Raw genomic sequence first — 18,735 nt, forward strand, 5'->3', positions numbered from 1 at the left:
TGACTTTCTACAACTTTCTCCCATCTCTCGACTGCATCTCTGGAGCTCAGCCACAGTGATCTTTGGGTTCTTCTTTACCTCTCTCACCAAGGCTCTTCTCCCCTGATAGCTCAGTTTGGCCGGACGGACAGCTCTAGAAAGAGTTCTGATCGTCCCAAACGTCTTCCATTTGAGGATTATGGAGGCCACTGTGTTCTTAGGAACCTTAAGTGCAGCAGAAATGTTTTTATAACCTTGACCAGATCTGTGCCTTGCCACAATTCTGTCTGTGAGCTCTTCAGGCAGTTCCTTTGACCTCAGAATTCTCAATTATCTGACATGCACTGTGAGCTGTAAGGTCTTATATAGACAGGTGTGTGGCTTTCCTAATCAAGTCCAATCAGTATAATCAAACACAGCTGGACTCAAATGAAGAACCATCTCAAGGATGATCAGAAGAAATGGACAGCACCTGAGTTAAATATATGAGTGTCACAGCAAAGGGTCTGAATACTTAGGACCATGTGATATTTCAGTTTTTCTTTTTTAATAAATCTGCAAAAATGTCAACAATTCTGTGTTTTTCTGTCAATATGGGGTACTGTGTGTACAATATGGGGGGCTGTGTGTACAATATGGGGTGCTGTGTGTACAATATGGGGGGCTGTGTGTACAATATAGGGGGCTGTGTGTACAATATGGGGGGCTGTGTGTACAATATGGGGTGTTGTGTGTACAATATGGGGGGCTGTGTGTACAATATGGGATGCGGTGTGTACAATATGGGGTGCTGTGTGTACAATATGGGGTGCTGTGTGTACAATATGGGGGGCTGTGTGTACAATATGGGGTGCTGTGTGTACAATATGGGGGGCTGTGTGTACAATATGGGGGGCTGTATGTACAATATGGGGTGCTGTGTGTACAATATGGGGCGCTGTGTGTACAATATGGGGTGCTGTGTGTACAATATGGGGGGCTGTGTGTACAATATGGGGGGCTGTGTGTACAATATGGGGTGTTGTGTGTACAATATGGGGTGCTGTGTGTACATTAATGAGGAGAAAAAATGAACTTAAATGATTTTAGCAAATGGCTGCAATATAACAAAGAGTGAAAAATGTAAGGGGGTCTGAATACTTTCCGTCCTCACTGTATATCAAGATCTTCTGTAAGCTGCAACAAATTATTATTATTATTATTATCAAAATATTTAATTTTATATATTTTTAGGCACATTGTCTTGAATATTAATAATATAAATATACATTAGTAAAATATTGCAATGGGGAATCAAACGGTTTTGAATGGATTCTTCCTCTCCGGACTATCTGACCTTCCAGCTCTCCAGCTTCCTCTATTTCTCTTCTTCCTTCTCATCTACCTTCTGACATTAATCTGGAATTTGCTGATCATTGTCCTCATAGTCACCGACTCTCACCTCCACGTTCCTATGTATTTCTTCCTTGGAAACCTGGCCAGTATAGACCTCTGTAGTTCCTCAGTCACCATCCCACGATTGTTATTTGACCTCCACACCAAGGTGAGAAAAATGACCATAACAGCTTGTATAACCCAAGTCTTCTTCTTTATGTTATTTGCCAGCTCTGAGGTTTCTCTGTTGGCTGTCATGTCCTATGATCGATATACCGCCATTTGTCAGCCATTGCATTACACACAGATCATGAGTTGGAAGGTGTGTGTGCAGTTGTCGTCCATTGCTGGGTGTCTCAGTCTTACCACTGCTTTAGTTCATACACTGTGTGCATTAAAATTAACATTTTGTGGATCAGATATTATAAAAAGCTTCTTCTGTGACCTTCCTCAGTTGCTTCAGATTTCCTGCAGTGACATCTACATCAACTATCTGCTCGTCCTTCTCTTGGGTGGATTCGTTGGAGGTGGGTCTCTGGTACTGACCTCCCTGTCATATATTTATATATTCCAAACTGTCCTAAAAATGCAGATTAAGGGTACGAGAAGTAAAGTTTTCTCTACGTGTTCCTCTCACTTGACTGTGGTGTTTATATTTTATGGCTCCATTATGTTTAATTATTTTCAGCCAAGTTCTAAACATTTTCCTGGTGACAAAGTGGTGTCCGTTTTTTACACGGCGATCGTTCCTCTCCTCAATCCTCTGATTTACAGTCTGAGGAACCAGGATCTAAGAAAAGCATTCAGAGATTTTGTGAAGAAGATCTTCTCCAATGCAATATAGAAGAGGAGCTATCTTCTCTTATCTTCTCAGAGTTATTCAGGTTCATATACCCACCTTGGTGTAGTGCATCACATCTGGGGTTGTTTGAATAATCCTGTGTAATAGATATTGATAATTGTACAGTAAAACCTCGGTTTGAGAGTAACTTGGTTTGAGAGCGTTTTGCAAGACAAGCAAAATTGTAAAATAAATTTTGACTTGATATACAAGCGATGTCTTGATATACGAGTAGCGTCATGTCACAACTGAGTATAAAAGAGAAGAGAGGCGCCTCTAAGTGTAGCAATATGGTTACATTTAATGAAGGTACAAAATTTAGCAAGTCACATGGTTGATGATTAAAACAGTCACATCTAAGTATACAGTCATCCGGGGTAAAGCTGTCCACATAGACCATCCTCCGCACCGCCATGGACATCATTCCTTCCACTCTGCGCTCTATGAGCGATTCAAGCCTCGCTTTCAGATCGCTCTACTGCAGGGTAGTCTTCCCTGTCACGATTGCAGACTGACAACGGTGAGAGTTGGCGGTGCGGAGGACGGTCTATGTGGACAGCTTTACCCCGGATGCCTGCATACTTACCCTGTTTCCCCGAAAATAAGACCTAGCGTGATTGTCGGTGATGGCTGCAATATAAGCCCTACCCCCCCATATAAGCCCTAGTTAAAGTCCTTGTAGGTCTTATTTTTAGGGTAGGGCTTATTTTCGGGGAAACAGGGTAGGGCTTATTTGGGGGGTAGGGCTTATATTGCAGCCATCACCGACAATCACGCTAGGTCTTATTTTCGGGGAAACAGGGTAGATATGCCTCTTTTAATCATCAACCATGTGAGTTGATAAATGTTGTACCTTCATTAAATGTAACCATATTGCTACAATTATGCCACATACACACGACTTTCCATCAGAATAGACTCCGACGGTCTTTCCGATGGATTTCGGCTGAAACGGACTTGCCTACACACAATCACACCAAAGTCTGATCATTTAGAACACGATGACGTACAACGGGATTAGAAAAAGGAAGTTCAATAGCCAGTAGCCAAAAGCTGCCCTTGCGTCGTTTTTGGTCCGTCGGAATAGCATACAGACGAGCGGTTTTCCCGATAGGAACTGATTCCGTCGGAAAGATTTAAAACATGTTCTATTTCTAGGTCCGTCAGAATTTTAGAAAGAAAAAGTCAGATGAAGCCCACACACGATCAGAATATCCGACGGAATGATTCCGTCAGACCTTTTCTGCTGGAAAGTCCGGTCGCGTGTTTGCGGCATTAGAGGCGCCTCTCTTCTCTTTTATACTCTGGAGCTCCTGCTGGATTTTGCTTCTAATCCCCTTGTGAAGGCTTCCATTTGTGGATGGACATTTTATGGTTACACAACCAGTCACATTGCTATAATCTTTTTATATGGACTATAAACTGAGGGACCTATGAATAAATGGTTGTGGAACTAATCATCTGTGTTTCCATTATTTCTTATGGGGAAATTTGCTTTGATATACAAGTGCTTTGGATTACAAGCATGTTTCGGAAACATGCTTGTAATCAACAATGTACCCAAATTAAATTTGTCATTTTTTTTCACACAAATAGAGCTTTTTGGTGGTATTTAATCATTACTGGTTTTTTTTTATTATATAAATGAAAAAAGTCAGTAAATGTAAAAAAAAAACAAACAAGATTTTTTACTTTCTGATATAAAACATATCCCATAAAAAAAAGATCTTGTTTCTTCATGAATTTAGGCTAAAATGTACTCTGATACATGTAATAAAATCCCAATACTGTAATTGTATATTGATTGGTTTGTGTGAATGTTATTTTGTCTACAAATTATGGTACATATACAGTGAGGCCCGGAACGGAAAAGAAGAAAGAAGAATAGTGCAGGGCCGGGCATGACAGGGGGTTAAGGGGAGACAGCATAAGGGTTAATAGGTAAAGTGCTGAAAGGGGAGGGGACAGAGATGAAAGTACGAGGGGGAGTGGTGGTATTTAAGATAGAGGCGGGACCAGGCTGGGGAACAGGAAGCTGAGGAAGGAGAAAGGAGGAAGCAGTTTTTCTCTTCACTGCTCCTCCAACATGGCTGATATTGATGTCATCCTGCGTACAGCAGGGGGTGATACTGGCCAGCAATTGGTGGGCGGTGGGCCCGCCAGTTCGGGGTCAGAGGCACAGCTGCGGGATTTGTTGGGGGCCTGCAGGATTTGGTGGGCCGTTTTGAGGGGGGGCAGGGGCAGCCCCCCAAGGCCCCATGGGCACACACAGAGAGCATGGCCGCGGGGAATGGTGGGGGGCCGACTCTGGCCTGGGTGTCAGGGGCCTCAGCAGCCCCTGCCTTTGGGAGCAGTGTCCAGCACCAAGAAGGCAGGTGGAAAAGGGGGGGTTCCAGAGGCTATTATTAGGATGGATGTGGTAAGGATTGCGGACGCGGCAAAATGTGAGGTGTACGTGTGCTTTGAGGGTCCGCTGGGAGCACATTTGAAGCAGAAGGTCCGGGATAAGATTTGCAAGGGTGAGTATGTGGAGATCTTCTCATTATTGCCCTTGGAAAAATTTAACTTGGATAGGGTCAAACCTGATGACTCCAAGAAAGAGGATGAGGAGAAGAGGAGGTACAGGTTGATCATGCGCAGGTTTGTTAACTGGCTGCAGGCGTTCGCCATCATGGCGAGTGTCATTGGTGAGAAGAACCCTGAACATTGTTCGGCGTTGTTCTGTTATAAGAATGCCATTGGGGAGGCGCACAGGGTGTATGGGGGTTCTGCTTGGCTGAGGTATGATGAACAGTTTATACAGCACAGGGCGGTCCGTCTGTCTCTTCGCTGGGATCATAAAGACATCAACCTGTGGATGCGACTTACATTGTCAGTGAGGGCCCCGACTCAGTTTCTTCAGGGGGGGCTGGGGGTGCATCTTCCTCAGGACTGCCGGCTGGAAAAAATGGGGGGGTATGGGCAGTACAACGAGAGCTCCTGTAAGTTCTGGGGGTCTTGACCGATGTAAGCAGGAGTGTTCAGGGTGTGGGGGAGCCCATCTATTGTCCCGTGGAACGTTATGCGTGGTTGGATAGACCACCAGACATTTTGGTTTAGCATGCTGGGGGTAATGATTTGGGGGTCCGAACGGTCAGGGAGTTGATCTCGGACATCAAGTCAGATTTTGTAAAACTTTTTCCTAACACTTTGCTGCTGTGGTCCGACATTGTTGCGCAGACGACGTGGCGCAGGGCGAGGTCCGTGGTGAGAATTGATAAGGCCCGCATACGTGTTAACAAGATGGTGGGGAGGTTTGTGGCTCAGAATGGGGGCATGGTAATCAGGCACATAGAATTAGAAACTAATGTGGGCCTGTATTTGAGGAGTGATGGAGTACACCTCTCGGCAGTGGGGATTGATCTCTGGGCGCTGGGGCTGCAAAAGGGGATCCAGCCGGCCCTGCAGTGTGGAGGGTAAGGTGTTATCCTTGTGGGCTGTGGCGGTGTTTTGTTGGTCTTTGACGGTGGCAGTAAATGTGATGGAAAGGGGTGGGGGGCTCATCGGTAGGATGTGCCCCTCCAGTGTATTCCAGCAGAGAGGTTGATGGAATACTGTAATGGTTGCACTGCGGGAAGGGGGTTGTCTCTGAGCTGTTATACGGCTGTTGGCCTATCATGTTGAAAAAAGGTCCCGCAGTGTATTGGTGATATGTGTTGGAGTTCGGGGGTGCCGTCAAAGACCAAAAGACTGGGGTTAAACAAGTTGTTTACGGATGTTATATTTTGTTATATTTTGATATTGGAGATATTTATTTAGATTGTGTTAATAAAATAGGCTGCAATGGCCATTTATACTCCAAATTAAGGTGCGGTCTCATCATTTGAGAAGGGTAAGAAATGGGGGTGTTGGAGTACAAATGGTATAGCAGTAAGAGGTAGGTTGGGTACCTCTAGACTACACTGGTCATAGAATTTATATAATTTTTTATAGTAGTAATCAGAAACTCTTAAGCCGCGCACACACGAGCGGAATGTCCAACAGAAAAAGTCAGACAGGAGCTTTTCATCATCTATTCCGATCGTGTGTAGGCCTCATCTGACTTTTTTTTTTTTGAAAATTCTGAAGGCCCTAGAAATGAAACATGTTCTAAATATTTCCGACGGAACCAATCCCTATCGGGAAAACCGCTCGTCTGTATGCTGTTCCGACGGACCAAAAACAACATATACTCTGAAGCAAGTAAAAGACGGAAGCTATTGGCTACTGGCTGTTGCACTTCCTTTTTCTAGTCCCTTCATACGTGTTGTACGTCACCGCGTTCTGGACAGTCAGACTTTGGTCGGACTTTGGTTTGACCGTGTGTAGGCAAGACCGCTTGAATGGAATTCCGTCGGAGTTCTGTCAGAGAAACCTTCGGAGTTTATTCCGACAGCAAAACCGGTCGTGTGTACAGGGCATTATTTGTTTTGTGAAACTTATAGTCGGCTCTAAAAAAAACGGTACCGGGGGGATTCCTGCAGCTGCATATTGTCCCAGTACTACCACTTGAAGTACTACAGGTACGTGATTTGGCAGCAAGTGGTTAAAGCAAACATTTTTTTATTTACTAAAATGTGTGTTTAATGAGGAACTTCTTCATTTTAGCAGACCAACCCTAGACTGTCTCTTTTCCAGCCACTGCTGACCTCCTGCTTGCAGCTGAGAGAGAAGTTTAGACTTCCCAAAGGGAGGGTTCCTTTAAGTGGATGTAACTATGTCCCATGTGTCTCTCCTGCTCCGTTCTTCTGTTATCAGCATGATGACTTCTGACAAGTTCTCTTTCAACTGAGATAAAACCAGCCTGAATTTTGTGTTGAGGGAGGTTGCTATAAATAGATTAGCAGAGAGCTGATCTATTCACAGAACAGCTCTGCAATTCTCTACCTATGTGTAGAGGGGTGTGTGCCTTTCCTCCAATCAGCTGCCTTCGCTATATACGCAGGCTTCACATTCAGTGCTGAACAGCAAGAGAAAATCTTCTAACACGATCTGTGGGTAATCTGACACTAAACCTTCATATACACTATCAGCTGATCCCGAGGAAGGAAAAAATAAAAAATAAATAAAGCATCACTCTAATTGGTTCTGTCAGGGGAAACAATTCTTCTAGATTCCCCAACTAATGTTAATACCTGTAAATGTTAGTATCCAGTTATATTATGTGCGTTTAGGGAAAAATTGAGGCCTTTTTTAATCCAACCTACTTGGACAAGAACCAGCTCTTGAGGGAGTCTGTTCCACATTTTCACAGCTTTTACTGTGAAGAAGCCTTTTTGAGGTCAAATCTCTTATCCTCCTGTGTATGTGTAGGTCAAGGTGGGTGTTACATAGTTACATAGTAGGTGAGGTCGAAAAAAGACACAAGTCCATCAAGTCCAACCTATGTGTGTGATTATATGTCAGTATTACATTGTATATCCCTATATGTTGTGGTCATTCAGGTGATTATCTAATAGTTTTTTGAAATTATCGATGCTCCCTGCTGAGACCACGGCCTGTGGAAGGGAACTCCAGAGCTGGACAGTATACTCCAGGTGCGACCGGACCAGAGTCTTGTAGAGCGGCAGAATTATTGTTTTCTGGAGTTAATGCACTTCTTAATGCAAATATTCACTTTGCTTTGCTTGCAATAGCTTGGCATTGCATGCCATTGCTGAGCCTATCATCTACTAGGACCCCCAGGTCCTTTTCCATCCTAGATTCCCCCAGAGGTTCTCCCCCCAGTCTATAGATTGCATTCATATTTTTGCAGCTCAAATGCATTATTTAAAATTGTTCTACATTGAACCTCATTTGCCATGTAGTTACCCACCCCATTAATTTGTTCAGTTCTTTTTGTAAGGTTTTCCACATCCTACGGAGAAGTTATTGCCCTGCTTAACTTAGTATTGTCCACAAATACAGAGATTGAACTGTTTACCCCATCCCCCAGGTCATTTATGAATGAATTAAATAGGATTGGTCCCAGCACAGAACCCTGGGGAACCTCACTACCCACCCCTGACCATTCCGAGTACTCCCCATTTATCACCACCCTCTGAACACGCCCTTGTAGCCAGTTTTCAATCCATGTACTCACCCTATGGTCCATGCCAACGCACCTTATTTTGTACAGTAAACATTTATGGGGAACTGTGTCAAATGCTTTTGCAAAGTCCAGATACACCACGTCTAGATGGCAACTCACCTCCTCATAGAAGGTTAATAGATTGGTTTGGCAAGAACGATTCTTCATGAATCCATGCTGATTACTGCTAATGATACCGTTCTCATTACTAAAATCTTGTATATAGTCCCTTATCATCCCCTCCAAGATCTTACATACTATTGATGTTAGGCTAACTGGTCGGTAATTCCCAGGGATGTATCTTGGCCCTATTGAAAGGCAGCATCGTCTTTTTTAATTGTTGAAGGGTTTGTGTGTTTTGAAATAATGCAATATCATATTTTTAGTGCACATACAAACCGTTGAATACAGAGAAGCTAAAATGAGGATATGAGATGAATGGGTTTCATGATTTAAGGATTGATAGGTAAAGGATAAAGTTTGGTGAACAACTGAATTTGCAGGGTGTTCGGTGGATGTTCACGCTGCACAGTGCATTCTAAGCTTTGACCAATCAGTGTGCAGTGAATAGTTGGTTGTTAAGGAGCGGGGCTGGGAAGCCGGCCGCCACATCCTTAACAACAGATGAGTCATCAGCTGTCAATGGGCTTCCCTGCTGACAGCTGAATAAAAAAAAACATTACAGACAATAAAAAAGTGGAAAAAAATGTTGTGTGGGTCCCCCCAGTCCATACCAGGCCCTTCGGGTCTGTGAGAAGGGGCTTATTGGATTCTGGAAGCCTCCTTTAACAAGGGGGCCCCCAGATCCCACCCCCCCTATGTGAATTAGTTTGGGGTACCCCTACCCATTCACCAAAAATGTGTAAAAAAAAATAAAAACAAAAGGCAGTTTTTAACAATTCCTTTATTAAAAATAAAAAAAAAACTGTGTCTACGGATGTAAATCCATCGTCAATCAAGACGTTACCAACGGACCCTAAAAAAAAAAAAATGCTCCGCCCTCAACGAATGCAAACCACCGAATGTCTGGCTTGCTGTTTAAAAGTTCTTATATAGGTAAAGGGTGGATCCACCTGGCAACATCACCTGGTGGCACCTCCCCCCTTGTGATGTTATCAACCAGTGCATGCTGGGTCAATGACATCACAATTATTTTAATAAAGGAATTGTCAAAAAATGGCCTCCTGTTTTTATTTGTTTTTACACTCTTTTGGTGAATTTGATTTGACTTTTTTCTGTAGAAATGTAAGTTTTGCTGCAGTAGGTTCTATACATTGTACAGATGAGCCACCTTGCAGGTAGACTAAGGGGACCCCCAGGCAATGATTTTTTTATTTTTATTGTTGCACTTTAGGCATCATTAAAATCACTGCTCCTGTAAAAAACGATCTTTCAAAAAAAAATTGCACTGATACATGCCCCCCCAGGGCACTATCCAGACCCCCATATCCCTTTTATGGCCAATAACTTGCATATAAGCCTTCAAAATGGGGACTTTTGATTTTTCAAGTTCAGGCCACATAGACTTTAATAGGGTTCGCCATTTGGGTCAGAACTTTTTCTCTGTTCAGGAGTTCTGGTGCACACCCAACAGGGGGGAGTTCAGCCCATCTCTAGTAAAGGATATCTTTTTTTTAATAGCACAAAAGGTGTGTGTTTGTGACAGTGCTGTGCTCAGCCATTATTGCAGGTTGAGGGGCTCCAGAATGTCCATTTTGAATAGAGAAAATTAGTATTGCAGTTGTCTCTAAGATTGGTAACTTACGGATTGGATTCTGTAATCTGGAGGCTTCAAAGAGATTGGGATGGATGAATCCTCTAAACTTGCGCTGATGGTGCACAGCCTTTTCACTCAAGGGGCTGGTTTCAATTCGGGCCTCCTTTCCCCTGAAGACAAGCTGCTGTGGGATCAGCTCATGTGTGTGAAAATCACTAGGAGTGTGTCTACTCTGACCTCAAGGAGAGGTGGTCAGATCTGACCAGGATGTCACCTGAGAGGCATCAGAGGATGGTTGGGGGAAGTCAATAAAAGGCCTGTGCCATTTTTTCTGGGGTAAATAGCCATTGTTAAAGCGGAAGTAAACCCATCCATAAAACAGTTTCATTTCTGGCACGTGCCGGAAATGCAACACTCCCATTGGTTGTGCTCTCAACCAAACTGTCAAACCATCCAATGGCTGGAGTCATAACTGATCACATGTGCAGCATCATGGCAGTTGTAGATTAAACAGAGGCAAAGATGGCAGCTTCCTTGGCTGAAAACGATAGGGGGGTTTACTTACACTTTAAGGCATTGCACCAAAATGCAACAACCAGGTGCGCCACTTTTGTTCCTTTCTGCCAGTTGTGTGCCAAATTCAGCTAGTCCATTTTTGAGACTATGGCTGCACCAACATTGTTTTTCTTGCTGGCAAATACGACTACTGATACTTTCGGTCAAGTCCCGAGTACCGATACATTTGCGGTGCGACTTGATCCCATACAAAATAATGTGCTCAAATCGCACTGCAAAGAATTGCATGCGATTTGAAAACGGAATACGAGGCGATTCCTGTCCGAATCCTATGCAGTTTCTCACACCACTCCTGTGTGAACCCAGGCTAAAGTCACTATGACAAGCCTGGGTTCACTTTGGAGCGGTGCGGGAAAAATCGGTTACATGTAGCTTAGGACTGAGATTTGTAGGTGGATTATGATAGCCAGATCCATTGGTGTCTGACAGTAGTTATGTATTTGGCCATAGATTTCAGAAATAAATCCTGTTTTTTTTTTTCCCTCAAAAGACAAATTTTATGTATTACTTTGTTATCGTAAAGCAAAACTTTACCCAAAACAGTTTTATAACAATGAATGTTCTTTACCAATAGAGCATACATTCCACATGAATAATTATGGTATCAAAATGAGTGTGCTCTCTAAATTGCCTCCAACAATGTTCCTGTTTCTTCTTGCTAAAGGCTGCCATTTTGATGAAGTCCAGATCGTTCATTTCCTTATTGGAAACTCTCACTGTCTCCTAAAGCCGCGTACACACAAGCAGACTTTTCGACCGGACTGGTCCGACGGACCGAGTCCGGCGGACAATCCAACCATGTGTGGGCTTCATCGGACCTTCAGCTGACTTTTTCTGTTGAAAATCTGACGGACTTTAGATTTGGAACATGTTTCAAATCTTTCCGAAGGACTCGAGTCCGGTCGAAAAATCTGCTCGTCTGTATAAAACGACGCTAGGGCAGCTATTGGCTACTGTCTAATGCCGCGTACACACGGTCGGACTTTTCGTCTACAAAAGTCCAACGGACGCCGACGGACTAAAGCTGGCTGGTAATCCGATCATGTGTGGGCTTCTCCGGACTTTCAGCAGACTTTTTCAGCCTCAAATCCGACGGACTTTAGATTTGAAACATGCTTCAAATCTTTACGTCGTAACTACGACGGACCCCGAAATCCGCTTGTCTGTGTGCTAGTCCGACGGACAAAAACCCATGCTAGGGCAGCTATTGGCTACTGGCTATGAACTTCCTTATTTTAGTCCGGTGTACGTCATCACGTACGAATCCGTCGGACTTTTGTGTGGTCGTGTGTAGGCAAGTCCGTTCGTTAGAAAGTCTGCTGCAAGTCCGCGGAAAGTCCGCCGGAAGTCCGCCGGAAGTCTGTCGGACAGGCTGTCGGACTTTTGTAGACGAAAAGTCCGACCGTGTGTACGCGGCATATGAACTTCCTTATTTTAGTCCGTTCGTATGTCATCATGTACGAATCCGTCGGACTTTTTGTGTGATCGTGTGTAGGCAAGTCCGTTCATCAGAGAGTCCGTCAGAAGTCCGTCAAAAGTCCGTCGGAAAGACTGTTGGACCTTTTTGCTGCCGAAAAGTCCGCTCATGTACACGGCATTAGTTTCAAAAACTACAGGTCACTTTCTCTAATTAAAATATGTATATTTCCAGCCTTAGCTGTATGTCTTGGCTTAGCTAGAGAGAAAGGCTGACAGAAGCTTTACAGTGCTGAAGTTCATAGATGAGGGAGAAAGGAGAGAAGATCAGGGAGATTTTTTTTATTTGTTTAATGATTTTTTACTGCTATTTTAAAGTATATTATATAGTATATTATATATCAAAACACACAAATAGTAACAAAACAGTGTTTATTCACATCTTTCTATAACTCATATAACTACACGCCAATTCAAATATAGCAAAAGTAAAAGTATCAATCTGTTTCGAGCACAAGTATGACTATCAGGTAGATAAGAGAAGACACTATCCTTGTAAGTTGAATTCTTTTATGTCTCCCTGACAGCAGAGTTTGTCCTGTCACCTCTTCTACTTTCCTTTTCTCTCTCTATTCTGTGTTCACTTTTGTTGCTTTCTTCCCCCTCAGTAAATCTTAAAGCTGTCAGCTGACTGGCCTCTAGTGGCTCCGATTTTAGGCACAGTGCCGAGAATAGAGAGCCACTGAGCATGTGCAGAGCAGGATGAGACAATGTATTACTGTATTTTTCCCACTTGCCGATGAGCTGCCACAGTTGTGGCACGGCTGGGCGAAATGACGTTATGTTACATCGCTTCGCCCTGTGGCCACTAGGGGCGCGTGCACGCCGCCGGAGACGCACGCACACCCGCTGCTTGCCCTAGGAGCCGATGCGAGTGCCCGGTGGGCGCGATGATCGCCGGGCTCCCACGATCGCTCATGACACACCGAGAACCGGGAACTGTATGTGTAAAAACACAGACCCCGGTTCTCTGAGGGGAGAAGAGACTAATCGTGTGTTCATAGAAAGTATGAACAGTGATCTGTCATCTCTCCTGGACAGTCCCATCCCCCCCTTCAGTTAGAACACAGAGAGGCAACACACTTAACCCCTTGATCGCCCCCTAGTGTTAACCTCTTCCCTGCCAGTGACATTTTTACAGTAATCAGTGCATTTTTATAGCACTCATCGCTGTATAAATGCCAATGGTCCCAAAAATGTGTCAAAATTGTCCAATGTGTCCGCCATAAAGTTTCAGTCTTGATAAAAATCGCAGATCACCGCCATTACTAGTAAAAAAAATAATAATAATAAAAGTGCTATAAATCTATCCCCTATTTTGTAGACGCTACAACTTTTGCGCAAACCAATCAATATACACTTATTGCGATTTTTATTACCAAGAATATGTAGAAGAATACATATCGGCCTAAACTGAAAAAAATTAGCTTTTTTTTTTTTTAAAAAATGGGGATATTTATTATAGCAAAAAGTACAAAATATTGTGTTTTTTTTTTCAAAATTGTCGCTCTTTTTTTCTTTATAGCGCAAAAAATAAAAACCGCAGAGGTGATCAAATACCACCAAAAGAAAGCTCTGTTTGTGGGGAAAAAAATACGTCAATTTTGTTTGGGTGCAACGTCACACGACCGCGCAATTGTCAGTTAAAGCGTAATGTCTAAAGAGGCCCGCTCACATAACGAAAACCTTTCAGGAAAGCACTCACCTGTAAAGAAGAAAACAAATACTTGCTTCTCCTACCACCCAACCGCTGAACATCACTCTGATCAGGAGATATGCTGGGGAGCAAACAATTTCTATCAAAAGCTACATATTTCCATTGCATGCTTTTGTTACGTCTATGAGCTACTAGAATATCTAAATCCAGGGCCATCATTGCCTCACCTAGTTTTACTGTTCCTAGATTCTATGATACATGTACGTTTTTAGCCCCACAGTTCAGAACTTTACATTTATCAACTTTATACCTAATTTGCCAATTTCCATGTATTTTTTCGAATAGACCAGTTTCTCCACCATTGTATCCAGGTCAACTTATATATTAAATCATTTTTCAATGGACTGATTTTTCTATAATTTTCAAACATTTTACTGTTCAGAGTACAGAGATTCATTCAACTATATATAAAGCCAAAATATCTTACAGTGCCTTGAAAAAGTATTCATACCCCTTGGCATTTTCCACATTTTGTCATGTTACAACCAAAAACTCAAATGTACTTTATTGGGATTTTATGTAATAGACCAACACAAAGTGGTACATAATTGTGAAGTTGAAGGAAAATGATAAATGATTTTCCAAATGTTTTACAAATACATATCTGAAATGTGTGACGTGCATTTGTATTCAGCCCCCTTTACTCTGATACCCCCTAACTAAAATCTAGTGGAACCAATTGCCTTCAGAAGTCACCTAATTAGTAAATAGAGTCCACCTGTGTGTCATTTAATCTCAGTATAAATACATCTGTTTTGTGAAACCCTCAGAGGTTTGTTAGAGAACTTTAGTGAACAAACAGCATCATGAAGGCCAAGGAACACACCAGACAGGTCAGGGATAAAGTTGTGGAGAAGTATAAAGCAGGTTTAGGTTATAAAAAATCACCCAAGTTTTGAAAATCTCAAAGAGCTCTGTTCAATCCATCATCCGAAAATGGAAAGAGTATGGCACAACTGCAAACCTACCAAGACATGGCCGTTCCCCTAAACTGACTGGCCGGGCAAGGAGAACATTCATCAGAGAAGAGCCAAGAGGTCCATGGTAACTCTGGAGGAGCTGCAGAGATCCACAGCTCAGGTGGGAGAATCTGTCCACAGGACAACTATTAGTCGTGTTCTCCACAAATCTGCCCTTTATGGAAGAGTGACAAGAAGAAAGACATTGGTGAAAGAAAGTCATAAGAAGTCCTGTTTGTAGTTTGTGAGAAGCCATGTGGAGGACACAGCAAACATGTGGAAGAAGGTGATCTGGTCAGATGAGACCAAAATTCAACTTTATGGCCTAAAAGTAAAACTCTATGTGTGGGGGAAAACTAACACTGCACATCACCCTGAACACACCATCCCCACCGTGAAACATGGTGGTGGCAGCATCATGTGGTGGGGATGCTTTTCTTCAGCAGGGACAGGGAAGCTGGTCAGAGTTGATGGGAAGATGGATGGAGACAAATACAGGACAATCTTAGAAGAAAGCCTGTTAGAGTCTGCAAAAGACTGGAGACTGGGGCGGAGGTTCCAGCAGGACAAGGACCCGAAACATACAGCCAGAGCTACAATGGAATGGTTTAGATCAAAGCATATTCATGTGTTAGAATGGCCCAGTCACAGTCCAGACCTAAATCACATTGAGAATCTGTGGCAAAACTTGAAAACTGCTGTTCACAGACACTCTCCATCCAATCTGACAGAGCTTGAGATATTTTACAAAGAAGAATGGGCAAAAATGTCCTCTCTAGATGTGCAAAGCTGGTAGAGACATCCCCAAAAAGACTTGCAGCTGCAATTGTGGAGAAAGGAGGTTCTACAAAGTATTGATCATTTATCATTTTCCTTCCACTTCACAATTATGTGCCACTTTGTGTTGGTCTATCACATAAAATCCCAAAAAAATACATTTACGTTTTTGGTTGTAAGATAACAAAATGTGGAAAATTTCAAGGGGTGTGAATAAGTTCATGGCACTGTATTCTTCTGTTATAGATGTAGTATGGAATTTATAAATCCCTTGTTACATTTTGTTTTTGCATCTGAGGAGAATTCCCATAATGAGTGGATAACTCTCCAATGTGAGGTAAATCGTTTCTTAGACAGTTGCCACCGGAATATCGGAATAAGTGTCCCCCCCGGATCCTAGTAGGGTCCTCAGTTCAAATCCCAACTGTGATACTACCTACACAGTAAGTAAAGAAAAATCTCAGCCACCACACACCACAGGTCTCCATGATTAAGCCCTATGAGTGGGGCAAAACATGTCAGGGGCATGGCCTGGATGTAGAAAGGCTGAGACTTCAAACACCTATTACATGCTGGGCTTGTATGGTGACTGTGGTTGAGATTTTTTTTTATCTACTTGTTTTGTGGTTTACATAGAGTCAGGGCAGAGTCCTAGCCTGGCCTGCACCCTCAGTAGAGCACACCAAATGGGGGACATAGATGCCAGAGCGGAGACCCTAAAACTGGTTTAGGTTTACTGTGACACTACCTACATGGAATTTTCATGTTGTGCTTGTGTGGGCTTCCTCCAGGTACTCAAGTTTCTTCCTACACTCCAAAGACATGCTGGTAGGTTAGTTATCCCACTTAAATTGGCCCTAGTAAGCTTGTGTGGGAAAGAACTGGTATGAATGTACAATATGTAAAGCACTGATGCAAATTGTTGGCGTTTTATAAATATTTGTAATAGACAAATTCATATTAAGGTAGGTTATATATTTTAGGTGGAAGTTGGAGCATTTTTCTATAAAATTTTTTGTGAAAAGCTGTTCTGAAATCCTTGTTCCTCAGACTGTATATCAGAGGATTGAGGAGAGGAACAATTATGGTGTAAAAGACGGACACCACTTTGTCAGCGGCAAAATGTTGGTTAGGGCTTGGCCGAAAGTAAGTAAATACGGAGGAGCAATAAAATATGAAGACCACTGTCAGGTGAGGGGTACATGTAGAGTAAACTTTACTCCTATTGCTCTTATGCCGCGTACACACGGTCGGACTTTTCGTCTACAAAAGTCCAACGGACGCTGACGGACTAAAGCTGGCTGGTAATCCGATCGTGTGTGGGCTTCTCCGGACTTTCAACTGACTTTTTTAGCCTCAAATCCGACGGACTTTAGATTTGAAACATGCTTCAAATCTTTACGTCGTAAGTACGACGGACCCCGAAATCAGCTCGTCTGTGTGCTAGTCCGACGGACAAAAACCCATGCTAGGGCAGCTATTGGCTACTGGCTATGAACTTCCTTATTTTAGTCCGGTGTACGTCATCACGTACGAATCCGTCGGACTTTTGTGTGGTCGTGTGTAGGCAAGTCCGTTCGTAAGAAAGTCTGCCGCAAGTCCGCCGAAGGTACGTCGGAAGTATGTCGGACAGGCTGTCGGACTTTTGTAGACGAAAAGTCCGACCGTGTGTACGCGGCATTAGTTTTGATTTTAAGAACGGTTTTGAATATATAGACATAGGACAGGACGGTCAGTATCAGAGACCCACCTCCAAGGAGGCCACCCACGAGAAAGATAAGCAGAACGTTAAGGTAGATGTCACTGCAGGAAATATGAAATATTTGGGGAAGGTCACAAAAGAAGCTTTCTATAATATGTGATCCACAGAATGATAATCTTAAGACGCAAAGTGTGTTAACAAAAGAATAGGTAAAACCGAGACACCACACGGTGGAGGACAACTGTACACACACTTTCCGATTCATGATCTGTATGTAATGTAATGGCAGACAAATGGCGGTATATCGATCATAGGACATGGCAGACAACAGGAAAACCTCAGAGCTGGCAAAGAATATAAAGAAGAAGACTTGGGTTATGCAATCTGCTGTGGTAATCTTTCTACTCTTATTGTGAAGGTCAAATAACATTCGTGGGATGGTGACTGAGGAACAACAGAGGTCCAAACCGGCCAGGTTCCCAAGGAAGAAATACATAGGAACGTGGAGGTGAGAGTCGGTGACTGTGAGGACAATGATCAGCAAATTAGAGATGATTGTCAGAAGGTAGATGAGAAGGAAGAAGAGAAAAAGAGGGAGCTGAAGAGCGGAAATATCAGACAGTCCAGAGAGAAAAAAATCTGTTTGATTCCTCATTACAATATTTGTATTCATATTTTTTTTATCATGAAAACATTCATAAAAAGAGCAAAATTCACCTCTTCAATTCATCGTAGGACATGATTTATGGCAATCCAGTTTCTAATCAGCTATGCCAAATGTTAAAATTCTTTATCAGAAATCTCCGATTTTTGCTCAGAAAGCAAAGTTCCTGCAGAATACACAGAGCAGCGTGTAATGTCAGTTGTCCTTTATCCAAGCTACGGAGAAAAGTCAGTTTTTACTGCAACATCAGAAATAAAAGTATGACTTTCCCTAAACAACTCATTTAATTGAATGTGTGCATCAATTCTTGTAGTCCAGGCTGCATTAACAGATCCCTAATTAGGTTAAAAAATTTTGACTGATAAAGCAATCATTGCTATATATGACAATTAGAGGCGGGCGAACGGTTCGGGCTGAGCAAAAGTTTGGCAAACACCCAAACTTGCAGAAGCAAACGATTGGTCTGGTTGATGGTACAGCACCCCTAAGCTAGACACCTCATCCCAGCATATGTAGATACAACAAGAGAGGTAAAGGGGATTTTTGCGGTGCCAAATACAAGGAGACAGAATTTACTTTCATCAGTTAAAATAGAACAAAGTTTTATTACATAACATAAATGAAAGAACATGGATTAAGAAAGGGGGGGACAATCGTCTCTAATGCCGCGTACAAACGGTCGGACTTTTCGTCTACAAAAGTCCGACAGCCTGTCCGACAGACTTCCGGCGGACTTTCGGCGGACTTGCAGCAGACTTTCTAACGAACGGACTTGCCTACACACGACCACACAAAAGTCCGACGGATTCGTACGTGATGACGTGCACCGGACTAAAATAAGGAAGTTCATAGCCAGTAGCCAATA

At 42.9% G+C, this 18,735-nt stretch overlaps 2 protein-coding genes across 2 annotated transcripts; one reads left to right on the forward strand and one right to left on the reverse strand.

The window, feature by feature from the left end:
• The first annotated feature begins 1,264 nt into the window (after nucleotides 1–1,264).
• LOC141147447 (olfactory receptor 5B12-like) lies at nucleotides 1,265–2,197 on the forward strand. Its single transcript, XM_073634683.1, has one exon. The coding sequence runs from the start codon at nucleotides 1,265–1,267 to the stop codon at nucleotides 2,195–2,197; it is 933 nt and encodes a 310-aa protein (XP_073490784.1).
• A 14,267-nt stretch (nucleotides 2,198–16,464) lies between these two features.
• On the reverse strand, nucleotides 16,465–17,861 carry LOC141147448 (olfactory receptor 8G17-like). Its single transcript, XM_073634684.1, has 2 exons — nucleotides 17,184–17,861; nucleotides 16,465–16,734 (listed from the first exon to the last, which is right to left on the reverse strand). Exons 1-2 carry the CDS (start codon nucleotides 17,859–17,861, stop codon nucleotides 16,465–16,467), a joined length of 948 nt encoding a protein of 315 aa, XP_073490785.1.
• Nucleotides 17,862–18,735: the final 874 nt, after the last annotated feature.

The sequence above is a fragment of the Aquarana catesbeiana genome, linkage group LG06 (assembly GCF_042186555.1).
Source record: "Aquarana catesbeiana isolate 2022-GZ linkage group LG06, ASM4218655v1, whole genome shotgun sequence".
Lineage (NCBI taxonomy): Eukaryota > Metazoa > Chordata > Amphibia > Anura > Ranidae > Aquarana > Aquarana catesbeiana.